At 37.1% G+C, this 21,224-nt stretch overlaps 2 protein-coding genes across 3 annotated transcripts in view; one reads left to right on the top strand and one right to left on the bottom strand.

Moving 5' to 3' along the window:
* PRMT9 (protein arginine methyltransferase 9) overlaps positions 1-9,270 on the top strand; it is a 29,913-nt gene extending 20,643 nt beyond the window's left edge. Inside the window, exons 10-12 of one of the 2 annotated variants that reach the window (XM_082463353.1) lie at positions 2,987-3,140; positions 7,663-7,785; positions 8,077-9,270. In XM_082463353.1, coding sequence (XP_082319479.1) covers positions 2,987-3,140; positions 7,663-7,785; positions 8,077-8,292 — 493 coding nt within the window. In that variant the 3' untranslated portion in view covers positions 8,293-9,270. The remainder of the gene's footprint in view (positions 1-2,986; positions 3,141-7,662; positions 7,786-8,076) is intronic. The other variant, XM_082463354.1, reaches the window with a different exon arrangement.
* A 653-nt stretch (positions 9,271-9,923) lies between these two features.
* TMEM184C (transmembrane protein 184C) overlaps positions 9,924-21,224 on the bottom strand; it is a 31,825-nt gene continuing 20,524 nt past the window's right edge. Inside the window, exons 5-10 of the mRNA XM_082463413.1 lie at positions 15,953-16,027; positions 14,771-14,864; positions 13,028-13,140; positions 11,584-11,683; positions 10,887-11,058; positions 9,924-10,669 (exon numbers count right to left, since the gene is read on the bottom strand). Of these exons, the coding sequence (XP_082319539.1) occupies positions 10,404-10,669; positions 10,887-11,058; positions 11,584-11,683; positions 13,028-13,140; positions 14,771-14,864; positions 15,953-16,027 (820 nt within the window). The 3' untranslated portion in view covers positions 9,924-10,403. The remainder of the gene's footprint in view (positions 10,670-10,886; positions 11,059-11,583; positions 11,684-13,027; positions 13,141-14,770; positions 14,865-15,952; positions 16,028-21,224) is intronic.

Raw genomic sequence — 21,224 nt, 5'->3', positions numbered from 1 at the left:
TAGTCTGTATTAAAATTTTCTCTGCTATCCCAGTAATATTCTCTGTTGCTTTTTTTTTCTCCCCAGTCTAGGTTCTAATCAAGGGACCTGTATTACATTTAGTTACCATGTCTTGTTGTTATAATTCAGTGGTTGTTCTGGTTTTAGACATTTTTAAATGGTTGAGATAATCAGTTTAGTAAAAGCAGAATGAAGAATTTGAAACTAACTTAAGAGCAGAAGTGCCAAAGTGGTTTTGAGGAATGGGGTGTTTTTATAGTTTGTCAAGATTTCAATGATCTATTCAGGGAAACTGCGTGGCATACAATTTTAGAAACTTGCAGGAACTATTTTTTTTTAGATATGCATTGGTCAAACATTTAGTCCTGTATTTTTATAAATAGATCCTTACTGACTAGAAATATTTAAGAGTGAAAGCTTACTGTGAAAGATACATACGATAGATAATACAGAGTCCAGCTGTCTGTAGTAGCCTGTCCTAGAAGTTCAAGAGGAAACCGACTTGGAATGCTCAGTAAAAATGAGGGATTTAACGTTTGATTGTAAACGTGGCGAAGGATGAAAGTGCCATAGAGTATCCTCCACGTCCGTTTCCTTTGATGGCAGTAGGTGACCCACCCTCCGCTCTCATGCCTCCCACACAGCTCAGGTGTGTGGAAACAGCCCTGTGCATGTGGGCGTGGGAGCTGCCTTGGCTTAAGAGCCTTACATCTCATATAGGAACTTCTCACAGGGGCATAGCTTTCAAGTCCCAGCAATAGGAACAAGTGGTTACAAGACATCCCACGCTCAGGGAAGCCCAGAGGTGGTGTGGCTTCCCGTCAGGCATTTATAGTTCACAGTTCTCTCAATCCAGATGCATCTACCTATTAAGAGGCATTTAAAATTTTTTTAAATCATAAGCAGGGTTGCTGATAACACAGCTGACATTCCACCTTTTGGGGATTTCCAGGGAAACAGAAGGTGAATCCAGGATCAACTGTAGGAGGAGAAAGGGTTTTGTTAACCCTTTATTCACACTCTTAATAGAGTGTTTGGATTTTTAATCACTTTTTTTTTCCCTTTCAGAGTGTTTAGCTTTTTATTTTGAAAAAATTTCAAGCTTACAGAGAAGTTAGAGAATAGTACAAAGAACCAAACCATGTACCTTACACCCAGATTCACAAATTGTTACTGTTTTGCCACATGTGCTTTATTATTCTCTCAACACTTTAGAGTAAGTTCCAGATATCCTATTCTTTTACCCCTAAACACCTTGGTGTGTATTTTGTAAGAAAAAGGACACTCATTTATATATTCATCACACACTTAACAAAATTAGGAAATCTACATGGACACAGTACTGATATCTAAGGGAAAAATCTTACTCAGATTTCACCATTTGTTGGAGTAATATCCTTTATAGCTTTTTTGTTCCTGGTCCAGAATTCAATCCAGGATCGCACATTGCATTTAGTTTCTTTAGTCTTCTTTATTCTGGAACAGTTCCTCAGTCTTTTTTTTTTTTTTTTAATTTTATTTTTATATACAGCAGGTTCTTATTAGTTATCTATTTTACACATATTAGTGTATATATGTCAATCCCAATCTCCCAATTCATCCCCCCCACCCACTTCCCCCCTTGGTGTCCATGTTTGTTCTCTACATCTGTGTTTCTATTTCTCCCTTGCAAACCTGTTCATCTGTACCATTTTTCTAGATTCCACATATATGCGTTAATATACGGTATTTGTTTTTCTCTGACTTGCTTCACTCTGTATAACAGCCTCTAGGTCCATCCGTGTCTCTACAAATGACCCAATTTCGTTCCTTTTTATGCCTGAGTAATATTCCATTGTACATATGTGCCACATCTTCTTTACCCATTCGTTTCATTTGTTGATGGGCATTTAGGTTGTTTCCATGACCTGGCTGTTGTAAATAGTGCTGCAGTGAACATTGGGGTGCATGTGTCTTTTTGAATTAATGGTTTTCTCTGGGTATATGCCCAGAGTTCCTCAGTCTTTCATGACATTCGCAGTTTTGAAAAGTGCAGGCCTTTTATTTTGTGGAATGTTTCTCATGTTTCTTACTAGAGTCAGATTGCCCATTTTACAGAGGAATACCACAGAAATTTTGTCACAAAGGCACATGGTGTTGCTTTATCCCATATTGTTGATGTGAATTTAGATCAGTTAGTTTAAGTTGTATCCATCAGGTTTTTCCACCCTAAGTTGCTATTTTCCCTTTGTAATAAGTAAGTCATTTATGGGGGCGATACTTTGAGACTATGTAAGTATCCTTTTCCTAATCAAACTTTCAGCCACTAGTTTTTTTTTTTTTTTTTTTTTTTGGCTGCACTGCACAGCATGCGGGATCTTAATTCCCCAATCAGGAATCGAACCTGTGCCCCCTGCAGTGGAAGTGCAGAGTCCTAACCACTGGACCACCGGGGAAGTCCCTCACCCACTAGTGTTTTTTTTTTTTTTTTTAAATTTATTCATTTATTTATTTATCTGGTTGCACTGGGTCTTGGTTGCAGCAGGTGGGCTCCTTAGTTGCAGCTCGCCAGCTCCTTAGTTGTAGCACGTGGGCTCCTTAGTTGTGGCAGGCAGTCTCCTTAGTTGCAGCATGCAGGCTCCTTAGTTGTGGCATGCGAACTCTTAGTTGCGGCATGCATGTGGGATCTAGTTCCCTGATCAGGGATCGAACCCTGGCCCCCTGCATTGGGAACACGGAGTCCCATCCACTGTGCCATTAGGGAAGTCCCCCTTACCCACTAGTTTTAATAGCCATTGATGATTCTTCCTTAATGTAAAAACTTGTATCCATCCAGCTGACTGGTTACTTTTCAAGCGGTCTGCCATTCTGAGCTACCAGCCAGGTACCAAAGTGTGTTAGATTATATACAATCTGTAGCTCCCCAATTAGTCATGATTTAGTTATTGGTACTTATAGAATGTGAAGAATCAGGATGCTTTTTTTAAAGCATTTTTCCTTCCTCCAGGTGTTTGCTGCAGTCTGGAGGTAAGATCTTTCCCCAGTACGTGCTGATGTTTGGGTTGCTTGTGGAATCGCAGACCCTGGTGGAGGAGAGCGCTGTGCAGGGAACAGAACGAACTCTTGGATTTAATGTAGCACCTTTTATTAACCAGTTTCAGGTAAGTGTTTTGAAGAGAAGTTCAACCACTTGGCTGTCGCCCACAGTCTGCCTTACCTCTCTGTAGTTTTACAGTCACTATGTTTATTTAGCTGGATTGGGATGGTAATCAGTTTTCTATAGCAAAGGAACTTACTACTGGTAAAAATCAACCTAGGGGTTAGTATAGCCAAGGAATTCTGTTGTTCCTACTGACAAAAGTCTGTAGATTTTGCTCGGAACCACTGTTGTAAATGGAAAATAGGGTACTGGGTTTAGTCTTATGAAAAAGTGTGCTCCTTGTCTAAACAAGCAGCCGCCAGAAGGAGACATCTGTTCTAAACATGACCCCTTAATTACCTTGAGACTTCAGGCTGGCAGGTGATAGGTGTGAGCAGTTAATGGCTGGGCAGTCAGACTGCAAGGGGCAGGAAGGTAGGAGCCTAGGAAAAGGGGTTAGTGGCTGTTGGGAAACAAGGATTTAGTGCTGGCAGAGCTACTAGCAGCAAAATAAAATTTGTGAGAGTGGATGGAATGTCTAGGGAAGAGGTTTGGGGTTGGAAATAGGCGGAATCTGCCGTGCAAGCCAAAGCAGCAGTTTGGGAAGTGGGATGTTGAGTACCGAATTAAAGGAGTGATATCTAAACCTTTTATCAAAAGGCTATAGATGGTAAGCTCTTGAATATGCATTGTTAGCTCTTCCATGAACAATACTTGCTAAACAAATATAAATTTGTTGAGTAAATGATTTTTTCAGAGCAGACTAAGGTTTTAGAGTTTATTTACTCTTAGTTTTTCTGGAGAGTTTAATAAACAAAATACACTTACCAGAAGACAGAGAAGTTTAAATTATTTCTTTGTGTGGTCCCAAAATACTACCATCTCCTATCTTTCTAGCTTATTCTCTCCTGATCCTGACATCAGCAATTCTTCGATTCCATCAGAATCTATATTTTAATCCTGCCATCTTTTCACCCTGCCTCCCATCTCATATCCTCCTTTCCTTAACAGCTTATGTTTCATGGTTGATATATTTTTCACATATCCCTTCTTTTCCATTTTCCTGCTGGCCTGGGAAGATCTCACCATGGTTAAATCCAGCTCTCTGCCTTCTCTACACCAGTACCCCTGCAGCTGAATATGCTGACTGTGGTCTCACTTCTACTTATGACCACTCATCTCAAGAGGCTCCATAAAGTTGCTTGGCAGTTTTACATATCCTAGTCTCCTCACCCATTTTCTGAGATGATATTGTCTCCTCTCCTCTAATGTGATGATTATCTGACTATTACACTGACAACTGAATGAACCAATGAAACAAAATGAGAGGTTGTAAAAAAAAAAAATGCTATACAGAAAACAGCAGAAATGTATTTATTCATTCAGCAAATGTCTATGTGTTCTTTTAGGTTTTGGGAATATAGTCATCAAATTAAAGAGATAAGTTCCTGCCGTCATGGAGCTAACATTCAAATTGACAATAAGGAAACAAGAGATGGACAGTAAACAAAGGAGTAGAAAGATTAGTATGATAGACGGTGAGACGTGAGAAGGTTAGAGGAGAAAGGGAGTTGGAGGGATGGGATATTCTATTTTACTTAGGTAATGCCTAAGGAAAGGACTCAAGGATAAGTGATATTTAAGCAGAGACCAGAGAGAAACAAGGAAGCAAACTATATACAAGTCAAAGGGCAAGTGCAAAGACCTGAGGCAAGAGCATGATTGGAGTATTCAGAAACAGCAGGAAACCATGAGGGAGAGTCGGATGAAGGATGCAGTGAGAAAAGTATTAGGAGCCAGATCCTGTAGAGCCTCCTGTAGAGGTTGTGGTGAAGGTTTTGGCTTTTACTCTGAAAGGGGTGGAAAACAACTGGAGGGTATTGACCAGAGGAGTGATAAGGTGTGATTTGTTTTGAAAGGCTTGCTATGGGTGCTGTATTGGGAGTAGACCACCATGGAGAGCCGGCAGAGGCATAAGGTTATTGCAGTAATCCAGGAGAGAGGTGGTAGTGACTCAGACTAGAGTGGTAGCAATGGTTGTGGTGCAAAGTGGTCAGATTGTTGATGTATTTTGAAGGTAGGTTTTGTGATAGATGGGACATGGGGTATGAGAAAGCGCCTGGAAGGATAGTTACCATTTACTGATATGGGGAAAATAGCAGGAGGATCAGGTTGTGCTTCCGTTTTTATGGGGTCATTAAGCAGTTGGATAAGAATTCAGAGAAATAGCTAGCCTGGAGATGTAAATTTGGCAGTCAGATTTGGTAGATGATATTTAAAGCCAGAATAATGGGATGCAATCACCTTGGGGATGTGTAGAAAGAGAAGAGGGCTGAGAACTAAATTCTAGAGAACTCACAAAGTTATGAGCTCTACATTGGAAATCTAAGAAGGAATTAGCAAAGATGACAGGAGTGGCCAGTAGGCTAGGTTGAGAAACAAGTGAGGACAGATTATGAGGGATGGGTACAGCTGTGTGGGGATTAGCGTGCAGGTGATGAGAGGTGACACAGGAATCTCGGGCTGTTCTTCTGGTGACTGATACAAATAGGGATATAGAGCAAGAGTCCTGGAAATGGCATGGAATTGCTGTTTTTATGGGGAGGAAAGGTTGGATGCCTTCAAGGATGCCCAGGGAGAGGTTGATATATCTGTGTCCTTTCTCACCATGAACAGTTGCTCTCACACTTCTTAAACAGTTTCCTTTCTATTTCAAATGAGAAGGCTAAAAGTTATTAGTAGGAGGTTTCCTTTGCCACTAAAATTGATGGAACGGTTTATAGCAGTGGTTCTCAACCTTGACTGTACTCTCAGAACTACTGGGATCTGGATCCCAACTCCAGATGGATCTGAGGTGTGGCCTGAGCAGTTGGACTTTTTAAAACCTCCTTAGATGATTTTAATTTGCAGTCAAAGTTGAGAACCACTGCCTTCTAGATAAATAAACTATTTTCAAAATGAAATCCACTATTAGTTGTTTGGTTGAATTTGGCATATTTGCTCAAACAGTTCAATAATTAATGTTGTACAGTAAGTCCCCTACATATGAACCTTCAAGTTGCGAACTTTCAAAGATGCGAATGTGAGTTTGCATGTCCAATCACGTAAGTTAGTTCCTGTGTCTGGCATACGTTGTCACGTGCATGCATCCTCTACAAGTGGTTGTGCTTTTGTGTACTGTACTGTATAGAGTACAGTGGTACAGTATCTTTATTTCAAGCCCAGATGTCTGGAAGCAAGCATATAAGCAGCGGTGATGTAGCTGGTACTGTTAAGAAGGCACCAAGCGATAACGATGGAAACAAAAGAGAAAACAATTGAAAGTGGAGTGAGGCGAAAAGATGGTAGACGTCACTCATTCTTATAACGTGAATCATTCAACCATCAGCATGCTTCTAAAGAACAAGGACGAGATCATGGAACATGTGAAGTCTGCTGTGCCGATGATGTCAACAATATCGAAGAAGCGTGGAAAAGTGATGGAGGAGATGGAGAAGCTTCTCAGCGTGTGGAGGCAGGATCAGCATCAGCGTCGAGTCCCGCTCAGCTTAACGCTGATGCAAGAGAAAGCTGAAAGCCTTTATGAAGACTTGAAGAAGAAACATGGCGAAGAATCAGAGGGCGCATCTTTTAATGCCAGCCATGGCTGGTTTCATCGGATCAAGGCTAGAGCCAACCTTCACAGTGTAAAAGTGGCGAGGCAATGAGTGCAGATACGGTAGCTGTCCGGGAATTTCCTGAATTCTCTTTGACCCAGAGAAAGGACAAAGAGAGACAAGAGGAAGAAGAGACTGAAGAACCGAAGAGATTCACAGTGCAGGAAATGGCAAGGGGATTTTCTTTATTTGAAGGGGCACTGTTAGTTTTTGAGGCAGAGGACTCGAATGTAGAACGGTACCACGAAGGTTGCAGCAGCCGTTCAGAATGCAGTGCAGTGCTACTTTTTCATCTATGATGAGAAAAAAAGAGCTACTACCCAGACATTACTGGATCATTTTTTCAAGGTACTGTACTATAAGATTAAAAATGTTTTATTTTTTGTGCTTGTTTTTTATGCATTATTTGTGTGAGAAGTATTATAAACCTATTACAGTACAGTACTATGTAGCTGATTGTGTTAGTGGGGTACCTAGGCTAACTTGGTTGGACTTAGAAATGTGCTCTTGGAACGGAACTTGATCATACGTAGGGGGCTTACTGTACTATCTGCTTAGTAGTTCATCTTGCACACATAAGCACATCCTTGGCTTAAACTTTTCGGAGCTGCCTGGTTAAGTAAAAATTTGCTTTCATCCAAGCGAAGAATCTATAGATAATTGAAATCACAGAAAATTATTTAACCAGCCTAAAACCTTGGTTTGTTCATTCTTCCTGTAAAACGGAATCATGGAAGTCCTTATGCCTTAAGGTTGATGTGGGAATTAAACGAGGTAATAGATGTCAAAAGCACTGTATCATACTGAGCGAAGTACAAAGCAGGAAACTTAACGAGACTTGGTCAAAAAAAGAATTGAGTAAAAGTGAAAATTTTATACTTTCTTTAGGTACCTATACGTGTATTTTTGGACCTATCCTCACTGCCCTGTATACCTTTAAGCAAACCAGTGGAACTCTTAAGACTAGACTTAATGACGCCATATTTGAACACCTCTAACAGAGAAGTAAAGGTAATATAAAATGATTACTCTTGTCATATTCAGAATTATCTTAAACTATATACTACTTTACATACATAAAATAGTTGTAGCCACTTCCTTTGAAGACTTAAATTTTCTGAACAATATCCAAACATGGGCTTGGGTAAATATTAGTGAATAAAACAGGTTGGTATTAATTTGAATTGGGTGATTAAATATATTCCTTTATAAAATTTGGTTCTAAAGCTAAAAAGACAAAGACTTATCCAAGTCTGCTCTGTTTCCTCTGATGAAATTTTCATGATTTCTTAATTTTCATAGGTACGCATTTGTAAATCTGGACAAGTGACTGCCATTCCCTTTTGGTATCATATGTACCTTGACGATGAGATTAGGTTGGATACTTCGAGTGAAGCCTCCCACTGGAAACAAGCTGCAGTTGTTTTAGATAATCCCATCCAGGTGGAAATGGGAGACGAACTTGTACTCAACGTCCAGCACCACAAAAGCAACGTCAGCATCACAGTAAAGCAATGAAGAGCAGTTTTCTACTGAAAAAAGGTGGAAGTAGAGCAGCAAGTACACAGTTCTAGTCTGAATTAGTAGTGGGATTGTAGTCATAAAATGGAGGTACAAAGATTTAAGTCCTTGTAATGGTCAAATATTTTAAAAAAGTTGACATTAATAAAGTGTATTTAAAAGATCCTAAGTTAAAGAATAGCATTATTACAAAAATATTGCTGCAGACTTCCTTACTGGAAAAGGCTGTCTTTAATTTTTCATATTAGGAAACTTTTTATTGCTTGGTTTTACTTACTATAGGTTAAATTTTGCCAAACCTGTTAGTTTGTACTCTAAAGCTATAAATGTAAGGAATTTTGAGTCTCATGTTCATTTTTTAGGCATCTTGGCTATTTTTCTCAAATCCAAACTTATAGTGGGGATACCTCAAAAAGTTGGCTTCCACTTTAGACTGAGGGTTTATGGTTTAACCCTGTTAAACCCTGTAAATTCCAAGCTTGCTTCTTGTAAACAGTGAAATACTTCTGAACCTCCTTCTCAGTTTTTGTGTTTTGGGTATGCAAACCTGAGTAAGAATTTAAGCTCTAGACTAAATGTAATTAAAAGAGTAAAAGAGGGACAAAATAAAATCTTAGGAGGCAGCATTTTTCATGGTCTACCTTTGGCGAAGAAAAAATTTAAAGCTGATAAATTAAGTTTAAGAAAGAGTTAAACCTAAACCAGTATTTTCCAAAGTTTTGATTTGGATACACAGAAAGAAAAAAATAATTAGTCCAGATTTTAAAGACTTGAAATGGGGAGATTAATAAGGAAGAAGATTATCATGCCTTGTATATACTGTGTGCTCTCTGTAGGTAAGCTACACAGAAAATAAGATGTACCTTCTCTTCACACTGCCTATTCTCCTTGCCTCTCATATTATACTGCCCAACTTTATTTTCAATAGAAATGTTTAGTTTATAATAATGGACAGAATAAAAACTTTGTATCTAATTACTGTGAACCAGTATGTATGTTTGTGTATGTGTGTGTGTGTATGTATATGCGCTTAAATATATAAAGCATAGGTTTTGAGAAATGATACTTATCCTTGCTATTTGCAACATACCGCTCTGGCCCTTTCTGTGTTTATTTTCAGTGTAAAATGTTAGACCCAATGGGTTGTGATTAACAATTAGAGGAACTCCATCCTAAGTAATAAATTTCTCCCGAATAGCATCTATAAGTCTTCTGACTGTGGTTTGATAAATAATTAAGACTACTCAGCTGAGATTTACATTTGCTGACAGACACCTTTAGTAGCAATGAGGAAAAGCAGACTCTGTTTCTATCACAGGTTTCTTATTTATTCTTCCACTCTTCCATCCACTTTATTCTTTTCATCTCAAAGTCCTGGATATTAATCTGTTCACATTGGTGCAAATATGATTTTTAGACAGTAGTTGTTTTAAGATTAATAGATTAGGTCAGATATGTCTCCTAGTAGGAATGTAAGATATAGGCCTCTTTCATTGTAGGTATATGATTTTCAACCCTTTAATTTTTTGGACTTAATTTCTTTCTGCTGTGCCTCTAATCACAAACTTTTTGTTATAACATTAAGGGTCTACATTGAAAGAATGAGGGACATAAAAAGTTGCAGAAAATAAATGATAAATTCTTATTTATTGAAAGACATCCAGTTGAGAAATAGAGAAATAATTGTTAGGTAAGCATATATGGCACATGGTTATGATTAAGTTCCACTAATTCATATTTCCGAATTACACTTTCTGCTAATTCCAGAGCATTATATTCATGCAGCAGTGGTAGAAAGCACTGATTTTTTTTTCTAAAGTCCTCCTCTTGATAGAGCACTGTAACGTCAAGAACGTTTAGTAGTCACTTTCTACCATTTGAGTATGTGATACTCTGTAGTGTTAAGAAGTCAAGTCTAAGTCTAGGATATTTAGACTGATTATTTGTGATATACAAAACCTAGTTGTATGAATCCAGTAGTTGTACCTGGTTTTCGCCATTTTGTTGAAATTTTCCATCATTAACGGCTTGTCCCAAGCACAAAATCCTGAGCAATGGGATACCAGGTAATGAAATAACATGGTAGTAGCACAGCTTCTGCACACTGTTCAGGAGGCCACGGACTTATCTGAAGGTTCTTTTTTCTCTCCTGTAGTATCACTACATATGTCGTCAGATACATTAGCTGTGGTAGGTGTAGTCTGGGGAGTCACAGTGTGTCCAAACCCTTGATAGTGACCCATGGGTGAAGGTGGTACAGAAGAGGCAACGGAAATTGCATCTTGTGATGACGAGGATAACAAGCTTGTGTGTTCATTTTGATCTTGATCCTCAGGAAAAAACTTTTTCCTAGGATGTCCCATGACTGTCCTTCCTTTAAAGCAACATAAAGGTTTCTGAGTTAGCCAAAAGTTTGGTTATTTTTACCACTATAAACTTGCCATGCTAAAAATAAGCTCCCCGCTTCCCTCCTCCCAATTTGGAGAGCCTTACTGTGGTACTGCTTTACACAAAGTCTTTTCACCTCTTAAAGAGACCTGATAGAAGAACTACAATAGCCTATTCGAATGAATTAAATGGCTGGTACTTACCAACATGCCTTACTTGTTCAGAAATATCATCCCTAATATCTGAAACATCCCACATGGCAAGAAAGGAATCAAAGCATGAGCCCTCTTCTGCTTCTTGGACATACGGTTTATACGAGAAAGTGTAGTGATGAGCAATGGCAGCAAGGAACATCTCAATACAGATAATAAAGTCCTACGACAACAAGATCAACAGGATCAGCCATGTCGGGGTTTAAATCTAGTTTTGCACGTAAAAAGGAAAAGCACTATCTTTCTCTCTTTTCAAAAGTACTCAAGCACCAACAGCTGTTTTTTTCCCACTAGACTGTATTCACTTTTTCATTTTCCAAAATCATGATTTTTGACGTCTTCAAAAAAAAAAACACCACAAAATGCCAGAAGTTTAACTCTGTTTTGCACTACCTCAATCAAGTACTTCTTTGCCAAGTGCAATGCATTCTCTTCCACTGTCCAAGGACTTAGAGGAGAAATGCAGAAAGTGAAATAGAGTAGGAATAACAAAATCTAGGTTCTGTTCCTGGTTCTACTACAAATTAGTAACTGTGACCAATTTTTCTAGGGTTCCCCCATTTCCTCACATGTGAAGTGAGGATAGCAGTAGCTCCATAGCCTGCATGTGGTCAGGTTGAGGAGATAACATGTAAAAATGCTTAACAAATAGTAAAGTTCTATTGAATTCAGAGAGAGCATTACTTACCTGGAGTCCTGTGGCCACAGCTTCTACTGTTTGCCATTCCCACGTATGCTTTTCAGAAATAACGCCAACTTTAACCAACAAAGCAATAACTACTGCTTGCCTATATGTTAGGAAAAGGTAAACGCCAAATCTATATCAAGCATAAAATGAGCAGTTGCTTTAAAAATATGCCATTTAAAAAGTTAAACCCCAGCACAACCTGTGGACCACCGCCACCCTGCCTTTACGGCGTATTCCTGAAGACACTGTGTATCTGTATTAAATATACTTGTTTTACAAATTTACTTTTAGTACAGTTTCATCACATGAATTTTGATTATGTATTCTTAGAACTTCAGTACGTGGTTTATAGTCTTTTTTTGTTTTGAAAGTGTGCACAGTAATTAGCTTTTAAGTTCTTCCTACACATAGACAATGCCTAACACCTTGTACAACTGGAATTTAAAATGAAATAAAGAACAGATACTTAAATGTTATTTATCCATGTATCAACTGATTACTCAGATTATTTTAAAGAACATTTTGAAACCAGTCTTGTTTGAAGTCCTGGAACTAGAGACAAACTCAGAAGGGGTCTCTGACTCCAAGATGGGGAGTCATACTGAGTATTTCAGGCAAATCTAGGGATCTGCCCCTAGGTTAAATTTAAACAGCTAAAATGAGATAGATAAGTTTTCATAGATCTATATACAAGAATATTCACTTCAATATTGCTTGTAATGGTAAAAAAAAAAATTAGGAACAACCTAAATATCAATAGGAGATTGGTTAAAAAGTTCTATCCACATATCAGAATACTATATGAGGTGAAAACAAAAAACCCAAACAAAATTACATCCTCACTGTACTTACAAAGAACTATGACTGCAATATACTAAACATATCATTGAGTTCTACAAGTTTTTATAGTATGTATTTCTGTGGAGTTTTATAAAATGACGGGGACCACAATCTCATTCATGCTGGGTGGTGGGATTTCAGGGATTTTTCTTTCCCCCCTTTTTGTATTATTTGTATATTGTTAAATTTGGTGTATTTGTTTCTAGGCCCCTATCACCCACGCCTTTACTAAACTGTGACCATGTATAGCTTTGCCCTCTGTTTTAAACAATATTTTTACTAATGAACATTTCCTCACATTAAATATTCTATATGATGTTTATCTTCCAAACTGTATTCTCTTATATAGAGACCATGATTTTTTAATGATTCCCTTAGTGTTGAGACATTTAGTGTCTCAAACTGTTTTCTTTTTATAAATGTTACAGTGACCATCTAATTATTTCTTTATGAAAAACCAAGAAGGGCTAAAAGAATGAACTTTTTGAAAGCTAAGTAGACATTTTAATTCATCTTCCATATTAAGACTTTTAAAAATCCTTCCGAATCAACAGTTTTATTGCCCTTTAGAAAATGAGAACATTTAAGAGAAAGCAACACTTACCAAAAAGAAACAAAAACCACCAGCTTTACACAAAGAAATTTGCCAACAGGTTGGATTGGACTCAGTTCTTCCTTCAGTACTTTATAAAACAGGAGGAGACAATACATGGCAAACTAGAAACAAACAAAAGTTCTTAAATAACTAAATATGGTATTAGAAATATTGATATTAAAGTTATAGACCAGAGACCTGGTACAGAGCAATGTTTCAGGCAAAATTTTCTAGGCTTTATTTTTAGATTGACAACAAGCTTTTATAGTTTACTGTGGATGAATATATACAGTATGAAATTTCTCAGAAGAGATGTATAACATCTTCCCTGAAAATGGTTTTAAGTGTTCACTTACTGGAGCCCACAAAGAACACAATGAACAAGTGACTGCCATGAATGGAAGAAAAGGCTCTCATTCAACCAAAATAAAAACATCTATCTGCTTGTTAATGGCTTTTATACACAAATTACCGTTCATTTTATAAGGGCTAAGCTTACTAACTACTAATTGTATGCATATTATTTATAAGTGAACACATTAAATAAGTACTACTTCAATAAAACTAACCATGAAATTGGAAAGTAAGTAATCAGGGAAACCATTTTTCTTGAGGGCAGTATGTTAATCCAGCTGAATTTACTTTTTAAAGATAAATGCTCAAGACATTAACTATTTTTAGAAATCAGTTGTAATTAGCATAGTGTTGCATAACAATGAACATTTCCGTAAAAGTTTACTTTTCCCTATTATAAAATGCTCATTTAAATTATTTTAGAATATGAAAGCAGTAAAGAAAAGTATAAAGTTGTTCATAGTCCCATCATCCAACCATTTCTTTCTACACATAAGGTGGGTTTTAGCAGGTATAATCAACTAAATATAAAATTCTGTTGCCTGATTTTTTTTCCACTTAAAGTGCCCTTTTCTATATATTTCATTAAATAACTGCCTAATGTTTTGGCCAAGGGAAGGAACATGGTATATTTAACTAGCCGGACCGTTTCCAGGCTTTTACAATTAACAAACAATAGGCTTTATATACAAACACACTGAAAGCAAAAGTACTTCTGGCCATTTCTTGAGGCATTCCCAGAAGTGGAATTACTGGTTCCAGAGACTATGAACATATGGAAAAGCTTTGAATACACAAGCATTTGATTTTTATTATAAATTTCTAATACCGCACATTCATGCCATTGCACCTAAACTATTATTCTGCTGAAAAGATTAATGAAAGATTTTCAATAAAATGCACATTCTTAAGTTGAAAGGATCCAATAGTTATATCTTTGGAGCATTTCAGTTTCTATAACATCATCGTTAAAAACTGGCATTCTCAATTTTCAATTCCAAATATATGAGAGAATTTTATTGTCCCATTTTTATTCAAACCCTGTACTGTCATATACCAATAAGGCATTTTTCTTTCTGAATATGCCTAGGATATGTGTTTTTTTTTTTTTAAAGGAGAGCATTGTGCTTTTATTTATGACATATCCATATAACTATGCAATGAATACCAGAACCAAATGAAAAAACATAATTGAGTCAGTGTATAAGTCACCAGATAATCAACAAAGATATTATATCTTTATATATGTATAAAGATATGTTAAAGTTTCAAGTTCTTCCTACAGATGAAGTTCAATATTAAAGTTACAATTAAGCTTTATTCCAGAAGAAACTTTCCCTAAAAAAATTTAGAGTTATAGATCTAAATTTAGTACAGTTAAGATGAATATTTACTTACCAACTGTGACATATTATTTATTATAACCAAGTAAGTCCAAGCATTTGAAAAGCTAAAGTTCCCTTCATCATATATACCAAGCAGCTCACAGATTCTAAAAAATGGTAAAAATGAGACTTTATGAATAACTAAATCAAAAATACATTTTAAAATTCAGCAATGACAGCAATACTTAAATTTAGAAGTCAGTTTATTTCAAAGATCCTGTAGATAGTCACTTGATTTTGGCCATAGAGGTGGTTCAAAAATTAAAAACATTTTTCTAGAAATGTTACCATATTACTATTCCTCCAATTTGAAGGAAATCCAAAAGACATACATTGAACTAGAAAGGGTAATTATTAGATTCAAAAAAATGATGCTGCCTAATTTTAAAAAGATTGTTAAAAACATATAGTGCAGGTCTATAACTACAACTATAATTTTTTCTCCCAAATTGTCTTGGAGGCAACTTTTTTGATGACCCAGATCTAAGTGTTAACTTGTCTTGATTACCCAATTTCTAAACAGCAGAGAAATAAAGCATGCCTTCATAAATAAGTGAATCAGTTTTAATTCCAAGGCAAATGTCATTAAAGAATTGCTAGCACAGAAGCAGAATAAAGAATTGAATGCTTCTTTCCATTCTTCCTCTGTTAACAGACAGAATGCTAGTATAGCTAGCAGATAAAATACACAATCTACCTGCTTTAAACTATTTGATGTTCTCAAATTTTTAGGGAATAGTTTTACCAGGTAGCTTAATGATACCCCATTTTACCTGAAGTGCTAAGACTTGACAGAATTTTTTAAAAAGAAAAATATGTTTTCTTCTTTAGAATACAGTACTCATTTAGAAAATAAAGGCATGTAATGAATCTATAGTGGTATACTTTAACTTCACGTACTAGATATTTCTGTAAAGCTGTGTGAACATTAATACTTGAAAAAGAATATTTGATAATGCTTTCCAGAAATCTCCAGAGAGAATATTATTTAGAATAATTCTATGGTGATTCCTTGTCTATACATGGTCACCTTATTTATTATAATATAGTAGGATTTCTATATACTGTGTTTTTATACCAGACTAGATGTGTTATAAACAAGTAATGCTCTTTACATGCTTTTCTACTCAGTTGTCCCACCTAAGTAAAAGCATGAGAATTTTTGAAAAATAAATAATAAGTTCTGTGCACTTACAAAGCAACGATGGTGGTGAATGGTCTGACAACTGTATATTGTAATACACCCAGTTTGCATCTGAACAGCAAGACTCTGCCAAAGAAAAAGAACTTAGCATTTCACCTACTCATTTCACTAGTATCAAGTTTTCTCCAAAGCCCCCAAATTAAAATCACTTTCACAAATGATGCCATATTTATATTTCTTTTAATTTAGTCAATCTAAATGGCTACTGGGGAAGAATGTGGATGGTAGCATACAAATTATCTAAATACTATTTTTTAAATTGTGTAACAACTACATCTTCTGAAAGATCTCCCTTCCTATGTCCAGTCTCAAATTCCTGAAGAGTGCAGCACAGAACAGGAACAAAAAGAATGGAAGTGGGTCCCTGTGTATTTCTGGAAGAAAAACCAAGTAACAAATAAATTACGTGTAGGGTTGCATATATGAAACCATATTTAGAAAATATTATTTACATTTAGGATTCAGTTTCAAGTTTGGTATTTATATATATATAATATAATATATATAATTCCAGAGAGTATCACTGACTAGATACTCTGAAAGAACAAAACAGAGATCCTACATAAAACAGTTTTTATTTTATCACTGAGCTCACTTAATGTAGGGGAAAATTCACAAGGAGTAACAAACAGAAACAAAGCAAAAAAGTTCCAAAACAACTATCAAAAAAAGGCTCTCTATTTGACAACCTTGTGTAAGCCTCCTTAGGAGACAATGATGCTCTGAGGGCAAATGTTTATTTAGCACTCCTCTGTCAATTTTATGTGTTATAAATACCCTAATTTAAGAATTACATCTAGACTGAGAAGAATGAGCCTGACATACAGACCTTGAGGCACTGGGTTACTAGGATTGAATAAAAAACTGATCAGGTTCTATGTGCTGAGAGCCTTCTCTGTGCTGAGGTGGTTCACTCCCACTGACAACTAAGTGTGACCCTGTGGAGGTGGGCGTGGGAGCTGCACTTGGGCTTGTTGCAAGACCTCTTAATGAACATGCCTGGGCTACACTGTGCTTCCGGTCCCATACTCTTTACAAAGCTAAATTAAGTAGAAGTTGGGTTAAACCTGTAGTGTCCTATGAGCTGATTGTCAAATCAAACCTGAGACCAGTAGGGTGACTATGCAAATGTATTAAATAGTCAATTAGATACCTTTGAAAGCTGTGGAGAATTAATGAACTGGAAGATGTATCTGAAGAAATTGGCCATAATGTAACAAAGGCTGAGACAAAGAGACAAACATGAAAGAGTTACAAAGAATAGAACAGAATCAGAAGGTCTAACATACTTAAAAGTTACAGAAGAGTAGAGGAAGGGCAAAATCAGAAGATTATGGCTGAGAACTTTTCAGAACTGATCAAAGACACAAATCAACAGATTGAGGCACCCTGTAAATGAAGCTGGACTAAAAACAAAAAACAACTTGGTAGGGAAACTACAATACGTCAAAGACAGGGAGGGTCTTAAAAAATGCAGTTGGACTCCCTCTTGTGAGAGCACTGAAATCACAACTAACTTCTGAACAATCATTGACAGGAAGACACTGGCACTCACCAAAAAAGTTACCCCATTTCAAAGACAGAGGAGAAGCCACAATGAGACGGTAGGAGGGGCGCAATCACAATAAAATAAAATCCCATAACCTCTGGGTAGGTGACTCACAAACCTGAGAACACTTATACCACAGAAGTCGACCCAATGGAGTGAAGGTTCTGAGCTTCATGTCAGGCTTCCCAACCTGGGGGTCTGGCAATGGGAGGAGGAATTCCTAGAGAATCAATCTTTGAAGGCTAGTGGGATCTGACTGCAGGACTTCGACAGGGCTGGGGGAAACGGAGACTCCACTCTTGGACGGCACACACAAAGTAGTGTGTGCATCAGGACCCAGGGGAAGGAGCAGTGAGCCCATAGGAGACTGAACCAGACCTACCTGCTAGTGTTGGAGGGTCTCCTGAAGAGGCGGGGGGTGGCTGGCTCACCGTGAGGACAAGGACACTGGCTGCAGAAGTTCTGGGATGTACGCCTTGGCGTGAGCCCTCCCAGAGCCCTCCATTAGCCCCACCAAAGAGCCAGGTAGGCTCCAGTGTTGGGTCGCCTCAGGGAGGGGACCCAGCCCAACCCATCAGCAGCCAAGCAGATTAAAGTTTTACTGAGCTCTGCCCACCAGAGCAACAGCCAGCTCTACCCACCACCAGTCCCTCCCATCAGGAAGTTTGCACAAGCCTCTTAGATAGCCTCATCCACCAGAGGGCAGATGCAGAAGCAAGAAGAACTACAATCCTGCAGCCTGTGGAACATAAACCACATTCACAGAAAGAGAGACAAGATGAAAAGGCAGCGGGCTTTGTACCAGATGAAGCAACAAGATAAAACCCCAGAAAAACTACTAAATGAAGTGGAGACAGGCAACCTTCCAGGAAAAGAATTCAGAATAATGATAGTGAAGATGATACAGGACCTCGGAAAAAGAATGGAGGCAGAGATCAAGAAGATGCAAGAAATGTTTCACAAAGGCCTAGAAGAATTAAAGAACAAACACCTAGAAGAATTAAAGAATAAACAGAGATGAACAATACAATAACTGAAATGAAAAATACACTAGAAGGAATCAAGAGCAGAATAACTGAGGCAGAAGAATGGATAAGTGACCTGGAAGACAGAATGGTGGAATTCACTGCCTCAGAACAGAATAAAGAAAAAAGAATGAAAAAAATGAAGACAGCCTAAGAGACCTCTGGGACAATATTAAATGTAACAACATTTGTATTATAGGGGTCCCAGAAGGAGAAGAGAGAGAAAGGACCCGAGAAAATATTTGCAGAAGTTATAGTCAAAAACTTCCCTAACACGGGAAAGGAAATAGCCACCCAAGTCCAGGAAGCGCAGAGAGTCCCAGGCAGGATAAACCCAAGGAGAAACACGCCGAGACACATAGTAATCAAAGTGGCAAAAATTAAAGACAAAGAAAAATTATTGAAAGCAACAAAGGAAAAATGACAAATAACATACAAGGGAACTCCCATAAGGTTAACAGCTGATTTCTCAGCAGAAACTCTACAAGCCAGAAGGGAGTGGCATGATATACTTAAAGTGATGAAAGAGAAGAAGCTACAACCAAGATTACTCTACCCGGCAAGGATCTCATTCAGATTTGACAGAAAAATCAAAAGCTTTACAGACAAGCAAAAGCTAAGAGAATTCAGCACCACCAAACCAGCTCTACAACAAATGCTAAAGGAACTTCTCTAAGTGGGAAACACAAGAGAAGAAAAGGACCTATAAAAACAAACCCATAACAATTAAGAACATGGTAAAAGGAACATACATATCAATAATTACCTTAAGTGTGAATGGATTAAATGTGCCAACCAAAAGACACAGGCTTGCTGAATGGATACAAAAACAAGACCCATATATATGTTGTCTACAAGAGACCTACTTCAGACCTAGGGACACATACAGACTGAAAGTGAGGGAATGGAAAAAGATATTCCATGCAAATGGAAATCAAAAGAAAGCTGGAGTAGCAATACTCATATCAGATAAAATAGACTTTAAAATAAAGAATGTTACAAGAGACAAGGAAGGACACTACATAATGATCAAGGGATCAATCCAAGAAGAAGATATAACAATTATAAATATACATGCACCCAACAAAGGAGCACCTTGATACATAAGGCAACTGCTAACAGCTATAAAAGAGGAAATCGACAGTAACACGATAATAGTGGGGGACTTTAACACCTCACTTACACCAATGGACAGATCATCGAACCAGAAAATTAATAAGGAAACACAAGCTTTAAATGACACAATAGACCAGATAGATTTAATTGATATTTGACATTCCATCCAAAAACAGCAGATACACTTTCTTCTCAAGTCCTCATGGAACATTTTAAAGGTTACATCATATCCTGGGTCACAAATCAAGCACTGGTAAATTTAAGAAAATTGAAATTGTTATCAAATATGTTTTCCAACCACAATGCTATGAGACTAGATATCAATTACAGGAAAAAAATCTGTAAAAAATACAAACACATGAAGGCTAAACAACACACTACTAAATGACCAAGAGTTCACTGAAGAAATCAAAGAGGAAATCAAAAAATACCTAGAGACAAATGACAACGAAAACACTACAATCCAAAACCTATGGGATGCAGCAAAAGCAGTTCTAAGAGGGAAGTTTATAGCAATACAAGCCTACCTCAAGAATCAAGAAAATTTCAAATAAACAATCTAACCTTACACCTAAAGAAACTAGAGAAAGAAGAACAAACAAAACCCAAAGTTAGTAGAAGGAAAGAAATCATAAAGATCAGAGCAGAAATAAATGAAATAGAAATGAGGAAAACAATAGCAAAGATCAATAAAACTAAAAGCTGGTTCTTTGAGAAGATAAGGAAAATTGATAAACCATTAGCCAGACTCACCAAGAAAAAGAGGGAGAGGACTCAAATCAATAAAATTAGAAATGAAAAAGGAGAAGTTACAACAGACACCGCAGAAATACAAAGCATCCTAAGAGACTACTACAAGCAACTCTATGCCAATAAAATGGACAACCTGGAAGAAATGGACAAATTCTTAGAAAGGTTTAACCTTCCAAGACTGAACCAGGAAGAAATAGAAAATATGAACAGACCAATCACAAGTAATGAAATTGAAACTGTGATTAAAAAATCTTCCAACAAACAGAAGTCCAGGACCAGATGGCTTCACAGGCGAATTCTATCAAACATTTAGAGAAGAGCTAACACCCATCCTTCTCAAACTCTTCCAAAATATTGCAGAGGAAGGAACACTCCCAAACTCATTCTATGAGGCCACCATCACCCTGATACCAAAACCAGACAAAGATACTACAAAAAAAGAAAATTACAGACCAATATCTCTGATGAATTTAGATGCAAAAATCCTCAACAAAATACTAGCAAACAGAATCCAACAATATATTAAAAGGATCATACACCATGAACAAGTGGAATTTATCCCAGGGATGCAAGGATTCTTTAATATATGCAAACAAATCAATGTGATTCACCATATTAAAAAATTGAAAAATAGAAACCATATTATCATCTCAATAGATGCAGAAAAACCTTTTGACAAAATTCAACACCCATTTATGATAAAAACTCTCCAGAAAGTGGGCATAGAGGGAACCTACCTCAACATAATAAAGGCCATATACGACAAACCCACAGCAAACATCATTCTCAACGGTGATAAACTGAAAGCATTTCCTCTAAG

This window comes from Balaenoptera physalus (genome assembly GCF_965194825.1).
Source record: "Balaenoptera physalus genome assembly, chromosome: 5".
NCBI classification, from domain to species: Eukaryota; Metazoa; Chordata; class Mammalia; order Artiodactyla; family Balaenopteridae; genus Balaenoptera; species Balaenoptera physalus.
This window is presented reverse-complemented; position numbering and strand designations above follow the sequence as displayed.